We start from the raw sequence: 9,063 nt of genomic DNA, 5'->3' as shown, positions 1-9,063 counted from the left end.
TAGGTTGAAATAATTTTTCCAAAAATATAAACTTATTATATTAGGTATTATAATAATATGTATTGCATAATACCTAACATTATATTTTATCATATTATATAACTTAAAATGTAATACGTTTTTTCTGTTTATAAATCAGTGTTAAAGTTCATAGTATAATTAGATAATATTTTAAATTAAATTAAAAATGTCTGTGCCTTTTATAGAGTTATAAGGTGATAAATTCATAACAATATAATATAGATATGTAAAATGTATGAGTCCCTCTCAGTGAGTTCCCACGAATAATGTCTTTAAATTTTAATAAAATAACCATTATTTTTAATTATTGATTAAATAATTAATTTCATCCAAAATTGAGCTTAAAATGTCTATAAAAAATAATTAACTTTATAAATTTTTTAGGTTTTATGGTTTTAATATAAACTACTACTGCAGATGAATCTTGTATTAAGTTTTAGAGACTTTGATATATTATAACGAAAAGTTCTTATGAATACCTTAAAATAATTTGTATTTATTATTAATTTTGACGAGTTTTGTCAAAATTCTAATTTCAAATACACTTAACAATCACTTAACAATAATTGTGTCTATGTATTTTTAATGTATTTATAGAGATATAGAACAATGTATGTAGGATTTTTTATTCAATTTTCAAGATTTTTGAACTACTGAATAATTTTATATCGATATTTATCGAAAAAAAAAACGAAAAAAAATTGATAACATTGATAAAAATATGATGATTGTATTAGTATTTAGGTACTGTATTTATTTATAATCAATAACTTAATATTATAATCTGCAGATAAAAAAAGCGGGCAAGTGGGTACCGTTCTGCTGTACATTAGGGGGTGGGGTTGACCTTGGACTAGGGTAGGTTAAATTTGAATGCAATGATAGGTATCATTGTATACGAAAAACGATTCTGAACGAAGATGATTTGTCAGCCTAGGATATAATTTCCAGTGGTTGGTGAAAAAGGTGATACCTATATGTTTAAATGGCCTGAATACACCAAAATTTAAGTTCTTTTATAATTATTGTAATCTAAACTTATGAAAAATCTTGTATTAAATTTTCAACTCTTAGCTACTTATACAAACATTTTTATGAATTATATCTACAAAATAATTTGCAAATATTCATAATTTTGACAAATTTTCGTCAAAATTTGAACTTCAAATGCTAATAAAAAAAAATTGTGCCTATGTATTCTTATAATTTTTTAATCACTATAAGAATAACATATGAGGAACTTTGTATAAAATTTTCAAGTATTTTGATAGGGCCAAAAAAAGTTTATCGACCCTTCAAAAAATTTTTTTCAGAAAAATTGAAAATTTTAGTTGTCTATAAATAGCTCAAAAAAAACTCAAAATATTATGAAAATTAAATCAAGTATCTAAATAAAATGCCAATCTAAATAACTGGTAAATTTTTCAAGTATCTACGACTTATACTTTTTGAATTATAACAAATATCAAAAATCGTTTGAGGCTAAACCGTTATTTAACGCGGTTTTGTAAAAATTTAAATTTCAAACACTCATAAAAATTTTTTGTCTGAATCCGGTAGAGTTTTTTTTACAGATATTTGAAGAAAAATGTATGGAGAACCTTGTACCAAATTTTCAAAACTTAGTTATAAAAGAAAAAATTTTATGATTTTTCAACTTCAAAATTACTTGCAAATTTTCGCGTTTTCGACAGATTTCGTAAAAATTTGAATTATAAACTCTTATAAAAAAAAATTGTGACTAACGATTTTTAATTTTTTTTAGCTACAATAAAAACAACTTATAAGGAACCTTGTATTAAATTTTCAAAACTTTTTGGTCATCCAAAAATTTTTTATCGACACTTCAAAAAAAATTTCTCAAAAAAATCGAAAATTTCAGTGGTCTATAAATAACTCAAAAAAAGTCAAAAATTTTTGAAAATTTAACTATATACAGATACCACTGATATTAACATTCGATGAAAATTTCAAGTATTGTCAGTGATTACTTTTTGAATTACAACCATAAAAAAAAATCGATTTGGTCGAAAACTGGTTTTGCGTAAAAATTGCCGTTTTTCCGTCATTTTTTTTTTGTTTTTCTCGATTTTTTTGATAACTGTTGGAAAATGTTAACTTTTTACCTCTATAATGCACCAAAGATATTCACTTTTACATCGGAAACCACCCCCATAGTTTGAAATTGGAGCATTATTTCGACTAGTTATGCTGTACACAGACACAAAAAAAAAAAAAAAAAACACACATCATTGTAAAATCAATACATTCATCACTTCGTTCAGAATCTAAAAGAGATTAACATCAATATTATTTTAAATTATAGTTATGTCTTATATAATTCGTATGTTTAAATGTTTAAATGTTTTATTTATATTTTATAGATATCTATTATTGCTATTAAATACCTATTAACATATAACCGATTTTATTATCAAAATATTACATATTATTATGTATAGTGTATAAATACTGTATAATACATACTGCATGACGCACAATGTAGACATATATATTATATATATATATTAGTAACTAGTAACTACTAACTATTGAACTGAGATGCCGATGTCTTTTAAAACGTTTATGGCATAATTATTTTTAAAGCAAAGCACAATCATCCACAAATACTAATAAAAATATTTTGCAAATGTGCATTTACCTATGATGTTAATAACAGGAAAAATCAACTTGCGGCACTTCTGCTGTATAGTATAGGTACCGATTGCTGACTGAAGAGATATACAGTATAAACCAATAACCTGGTTAATAATTAAATAATGTAGATTTTTTAAGTATTATAATTTCAAAATCAATGATTTGTGAAAATTGCTTTTGGCATTTTAGTTTTAGATTCTGAGCGGAACGCGGAACGTTGAATACGTTTTTCGAATTTTTATAGTAATTCAAATAATTCAATCTTTAAACTTTTTAAGGTGGTTTTACTGGTAATTAATTGAATCAAGTTTGTACCATAGGTTATAAATACTTTTATAGTTATCATAGTTATATTAATAAAAATAATAAAATGTTCAATTTGTATAGGTAACATTTTAATTGAATACAACTAATACAAGAGTAAAGTTTCTACATAAAAAGTTCTTAATATATTGAAACCAAATTCCAAAATTTTTAAAAATACATACGTATATTTTTTAGCCATTTAAATTTAAATTTATGAAATTAGATATTTAGATGGATAATAATGATTTTAGCTATTTTAATGTAATTTAAAAATATTATTAATAGATACTTAAGACATTTATTATATTTTAGTATTTTATACTATATATTGGCATATTTCCTATAATAATTTATAATATTATACCATAAATAATTTTTTGAAGCCTATTACATTATTCTACAACCGCCACGACCGAAACTGGTAACAGTATTAACTAAATTTAAGTCAATAACAATAATATATTATGATAGAATTAAGAATTGTATACATAAATAATAAATACTATTCTAAATAATATACTTAATAATTGATGATATAGGTAGGTACCTAATATGTACATATGGTGTATGTTTATGGTAAAAAATAAAATCAACATAATATGGTTAAATGGTTTTGATACTAATAGTAAAATTAATAATTAACAAGCATAATAATTATAATAGCAATATTGAATATAAATATATAATATTATAATAACATGTATTTAGTTTCTTCCGTAAACGTTTGGGGGAAAAGAAAATATATACTTCGCACTCAGAAGTCAGCAAACAGGCTGACGGACCCGTTTTCTTCGCTTTGAATCGTTTTTTGCATGCAGTGATTTATCATTGAATTCAATTTTAACTTATCCATTACTTCAGACTATATAATATTACATAAAACATTATCATTAAGTATATATAATATATATTTAATCATTATTATAATGTAGAACGTAGGTAGTGATTTATAGTCAATGGCGATTTACAGTTGTCTTTATCCCTATTGTATCTATACTAGAATTTAATTATATCCAGGTACTTGCCCACTTAAAATTTCGATTTATACCATCAAATGTACCGAAAAAAATTCAAAAATCGAAGAAAAAGTAAAAACAATGCCATGTTTACGTATATTGTGTATAGTTCAAGTTTGTAATTAGTAAATTAGTAACTTATATATAATTAGGTACTTTAGTACCTATATCAAATACCAATACAATAATCAATAACTGCAAAAACGGAAAACTTCAAATAGTTATGATTTTATTTAAAAAGGAAGCCTGTGCGAATATTTCTGATCACACCATTGTCGTTCACATAAATAATATTTTCTTACAATTTAATTTCTCTACGAGAATGCTATACCGGACTTGTTTGGTAAACGTTTTTGAAGTTTTTTATGCGACGAATTTAGATTTAGAATTTCAAAATTGTTTTAGTATTTTGTCCAAATCTTTTATAATTCACATATAAATACTTCCTAAATTTAACTATAAAATGTAAAATAAGTACTTATATAAAAACAAATAAACAACCAGACTGGTAATAGAACCTAATACTCATAATACTCATAAATAACTTAACATAGTAGGTAAACAATATTAATTACGTATTGTGAATTGTGATTCTAAAACTAAAATTTTTTTTAAACTGTTACGCATACATAGGTACTATCGTACTTTCTCTCGACAAGCTTCAAGGATATAACAGTACGAGAAGTAGACGACCCGTTGAATTGGGTGTATAATATAATATCATTAATATCTTAGTCTGCAGGTCATATAGCCTAGCTTGAAACGTCCGATTCGTACGCGGCAGCGGAACATAAATCGAAAATATTCGAGTCCGGTCTCCGTCAGGTAGTTACGCAACTTCACTGGTGAAGATGTGCGTGATAGTTGCGTGCTCTGCCGTGTAGAGAGCGCTGTGGTCGCACGCACATTTTTGTTTTGAAATTCGAAAACAAGATTTCATTTGTGCCGCGACGCGACGTCTGCACGTCCGCAGTTTCAGTTTAGCCGCGGCCGTCTGAGCACTTATTACTTATTAGTCTTGGCTGTCGAGTTCGCTAATCTTACTTGTAACTTCACTAGTCGCGCGTTCGGTTTCAATAGAGGTCTCCACATCGAAGCAACATCTCGTTCATCCATCAACAAACTATCCACAGGATCACTCAACATAGCTACCACTTGGCCTTAAATATACTTACCTGTATATATTATAGAAAATGAATAAAATGTTGACATTTACAAGATCCCTGAGCCGTCGAAGCGCATTTTTACTCGGCGAAGCGAGCGCCGTTAAAAAGAATCACTTTCGGTAAGTCTTCGGTATATTATACTAATTACCAGGGACGGCCTGTGATAAAAAAAAATTGGCCTGAAAAATGTATTAGACATATTAATATATTTTTTTTAATATAAAGAAATTAAAAATTACGTATACTTAGTTATTTTAAAAAATAATGTAATACAGTCGTCAGGCCAATGACAAATTCCATCGTCAGGCCCTAGGAACATCCCGGTATCCCTGTAGAGACAGCTTGTCTCTGCTAATTACTTTAAAGACTGTATGAGGTATGTCACTTATTATTATTATAAAGTATACTAAAAAGAAATTCATCCCGTTTCAGGTCCATGAGTACTGTTCGCGCACCACCAGTGCCTCCAGTCATAACGGGTACAGCCGTCAGCAAGGATGAGACCAGGGATTTCATGGCAGTGTTCCCAGACGTTGTCAGAGATTTAACGGACACCGGCCGTAACTTGGATATACCTGATGTCACCAAATGGCTTGCAAAGGTATGTGACTACTACAATGTTATAAAGCACTTATGTATTCCATGTTCTGTTTTATTATAGGTGTTACAATACAATGTGCCTGGTGGTAAAAAAAACCGAGGATTGGCTTTGGTACTGTCATTTAAAATGCTTTCCTCGCCTTCTGATCAGACTGATGAAAATCTTAGACTGTCTTACATACTGGGATGGTGTGTTGAAATTGTGAGTTGTAACTAGAAAACAATACTACTTTTATCATACATATTTATCTCTTTCTTTAGACCATCTTAATTTAAATATAATTTATTCATTTTGACCAAAAATTGCTAATTGATTTAAAAAAGCTCATTAATAAGCAAATTATATGACAATTAAAATATGTGAGTTAATAATGAATATTATGGGATAAAAATACCTAATTTTTACATTAATAAGTCTTATTTCCAAGATACATAATATTGATTATTTAAATATAAATTATATAAATCAAAAATCATAAATTCATGTTTCTATACTACAATATAACTTTATTTTAAATAAAAATCATCAATTTTACAAAAAATATAGTAAGTAATAGTTAATTCCATTTCATTTTATGGTACATGATTATTTGATATTTTTACTATACATATATAATTGCCACATTTTTCATAGTAAATATTTCTCTATCTGGTTACTGATTATTTTTACTAAGTAAGAATTTTTTTAATATGATCATTTTTCAATGAATTTTTTTAATTATTAAGCAATTAATGATACTAACAATTGTAGGATATTATTGATATAATTTCTTACCTATTATTTTTATAGGTTTCATTTTATAAAATAATTTTTTTTTACATTATAAATTATATAGGTATTAAAAATGATACGTCATATTTTATCTTGACTACCTACTTAAAAATATTATTATTTCCCAAAAGTAAGTTTTGAATAAAATATATAGTTCATATAATAATTGCTAATAGATTGTTTATTTAATATTTTTACAAGATTTTATTAAAAACTTGCCCTTATAGATCACACAAAGTAAAAAAAAAAATAAAAAAATAATAATATGAATATTTTTTTAATTGTGTGTGTAAGTATAAGTGTAAAATGTTTTATATATTACACATTAAAATATGATTAGTCCATTTAAATGATTATTAAAAATGAAAAAAAAAAAAATTAAATGCTTCAGTTATTTAATATTATGTCTATAAATATTTGTGTCGATGTGAACTTAATCTTAATTATTCATTGTTTGATAGTTTTATTTATAATAATTATATTTCATGAAGTACAGGATTAATTTTATACTATTACCTTAATTAGTAACTTAATATATGCGGTGCATCGTTGATGGGAAATCAATAAATAATTACTTAGGTATAATATATTATGTTTGTTTTTTTTAGCTACAAGCTTATCAATTAGTGTTGGATGATATAATGGATAATGCTATTACTAGGCGTGGACGTCCATGCTGGTATAGACACAATGATATTGGTCTAATGGCAGTGAACGATGGTATTCTCCTAGAACAGACCATTTACCAGTTAATTAAAAAGTACTTCAAGGATAAGCCTTATTATGTACATATTCTGGAGCTGTTCTATGACGTATGAAATAAAAATATTCATAACACAATTTAGGGCTGTGCTTAGGATATTTAAGGGCCTTGGGAAATATTTACATGACTTATTTATATTATTAATTCAATATCAAAAAATAAAAATATCATTTTTTCTAAAAAATTTATATTTTGCGGACTTAAATATAATTAAACTAATATGGGTCCCAGGGCCCGAGTCTTGCCCTGAATACGGCCCTGACACAATTCAATAATTAGGTTACAATGAAAACTTCGATGGGTCAATGCCTTGATATGTTAACTGCCAATAGTTTCAAGACAAAAAAACTTGAAAAATATACTATGGAAAATTATACAGCTATTGTGAAATATAAGACTGCTTATTATTCGTTTTTTCTTCCCGTGTGTCTCGCAATGCGCATGGTAAGACAACACATTTATAATAACAATATACCTATTAGATTTTACTCAATATAATATTATAGACAAACATCAATGACCCAGAAATCTTCCGACAAGCAAAGACCATATTGCTTGAAATGGGACACTTCTTTCAAGTTCAGGTATAAACTTTTTATTTCAATAAATTTAAATAATTAAAGTAAATATTTTTTTTAGGATGACTTTTTAGACTGTTATGGTGATCCAGAGGTAATGGGAAAAATTGGTACAGACATTGAAGATGGCAAATGTTCATGGTTAGCTGTAGTGGCTTTGCAAAAGGTTAATTCTGAGCAAAAAAAACTTATGGAGGTAAAATTTTATATTACTGTTTGGTTTAAAAGTTTAATTTATTGAGTATTGTTTTAGGAGAACTATGGTATTGATGATCCATTGAATGTTGCGATCATTAAAGATTTGTATGCACAGTTGAAATTGCCAAACACGTTTCACCTCTATGAAGAAGAAAGTTATAAATTAATATGTACTCATATTCAACAGTTGTCACGAGGTTTGTCACAAGACATGTTTTTCAAATTCTTGGAAAAGATTTATAAAAGAACACTCTAATTAGTTATTTTAAAACTATCTAAATGCATTAATGGGCATTTACCTAAATCAAATATAAATAATATAATTATTATTATTTATTAGTAGCTAATCAATTAACAAATTGTTATTAATATATTTTCATGTTAAAGTTAAGGGCAATTTTGTGTAATTTATTTTATTATTATTTTTTTAAATGAATAATTTATTGTCCCAAAGATATTTTTATTTTTATTATTATTATTATTATTATAACTTTAAATGATTGAAATAATATATTTTTAAAAAACCAATAATATATTGTTCAAAATGCAGTTACGAAAACATTGTTATGAAATGTTTTCTCATATTTTAAAATGTTATGTGATGTTAAAGTTATTTTATACTTGAATAATATATTATTGTACAGCTATTAAATAATATTTTTTTTTTTTTACTCTAAGATATAATTGTTCATAGTTTTAATACTATTATATTATTTTTGGAACTAATAAATACAAGTAATTGTAAATGTTGAACTTATTGAACACACAATTTCATGAGATCCACTATTATATTTCAAATATTTTATTTATTATTTGCTTACAAAAAACTGTGATTGAGGCATTTACAATATGCAATATCTTTTAGATTCTGAACGAAGTGATAAATGTATTGATTCTACAATGGTGTGTGTCTGTGTACACTGTACACTGTACAGCATAACTTGTTGAAATATTACTTTGATTTCAAACTTAGAGGATGGTTTCT

General features: G+C 26.0%; 1 protein-coding gene across 1 annotated transcript; it reads left to right on the top strand.

Moving 5' to 3' along the window:
- The first annotated feature begins 4,971 nt into the window (after positions 1-4,971).
- On the top strand, positions 4,972-8,504 carry LOC114120037 (farnesyl pyrophosphate synthase). The gene is made up of 8 exons (XM_027981807.2): positions 4,972-5,286; positions 5,600-5,768; positions 5,829-5,969; positions 7,148-7,351; positions 7,582-7,746; positions 7,809-7,886; positions 7,942-8,076; positions 8,134-8,504. The coding sequence occupies exons 1-8, from the start codon at positions 5,195-5,197 to the stop codon at positions 8,332-8,334; spliced, it is 1,185 nt and encodes a 394-aa protein (XP_027837608.2). The 5' UTR covers positions 4,972-5,194; the 3' UTR covers positions 8,335-8,504.
- Positions 8,505-9,063: the final 559 nt, after the last annotated feature.

The sequence above is a fragment of the Aphis gossypii genome, chromosome 3 (assembly GCF_020184175.1).
Source record: "Aphis gossypii isolate Hap1 chromosome 3, ASM2018417v2, whole genome shotgun sequence".
NCBI lineage: Eukaryota > Metazoa > Arthropoda > Insecta > Hemiptera > Aphididae > Aphis > Aphis gossypii.
The sequence above is the reverse complement of the archived record's forward strand: the minus strand, read 5'-3'. Positions and strand labels throughout refer to the sequence as shown.